Here is a 432-nt window from a genome sequence, read left to right on the forward strand (position 1 = left end):
TGAGGGGGCAGCCGCACCGCGGGGCCAGGGGACCCTCCACGGCTGCTGGAGAGAGGCTAGGGGAGCCCTCCGGGATGGCCGCAGGGAGGGAGCGCCTCTGCTGCGAGGAGGAAAGGCTGAGAGAATCGGGATTGTTCAACCTGGCATCGGGGTGACCTAGTTGTGGCTTTGCAGTACCTCAAGGGGACTCACAGCAAGGACGGGGCAGGGCTATCTACAAGGGAGTGGAGGGAGAGGACAAGGAGGAATTTAAATTGAAAAAGAGTAGGTTTAGGTTAGGTATTAAGAAAATCTTCCCTGTGAGGGTGGCGAGGCCCTGGCACAGGGTGCTCAGAGAAGCTGTGGCTGCCCCATCTCTGACAGTGTCCAAGGCCGGGTTGAACGGGGCTGGGAGCAGCCTGGGCCAGTGGAAGGTGTCCCTGCCCATGGCAC

General features: G+C 60.9%; 1 protein-coding gene across 1 annotated transcript in view; it reads left to right on the plus strand.

The window, feature by feature from the left end:
* Positions 1 to 74: 74 nt before the first annotated feature.
* Positions 75 to 432, plus strand: part of PSMA7 (proteasome subunit alpha 7) — a 6,005-nt gene continuing 5,647 nt past the window's right edge. Inside the window, exon 1 of the mRNA XM_017735830.1 lies at positions 75 to 143. Within this exon, the coding sequence (XP_017591319.1) occupies positions 75 to 143 (69 nt within the window). The remainder of the gene's footprint in view (positions 144 to 432) is intronic.

This window comes from Corvus brachyrhynchos, unplaced genomic scaffold (assembly GCF_000691975.1).
Source record: "Corvus brachyrhynchos isolate BGI_N302 unplaced genomic scaffold, ASM69197v1 scaffold10, whole genome shotgun sequence".
In the NCBI taxonomy this organism is placed as follows: domain Eukaryota; kingdom Metazoa; phylum Chordata; class Aves; order Passeriformes; family Corvidae; genus Corvus; species Corvus brachyrhynchos.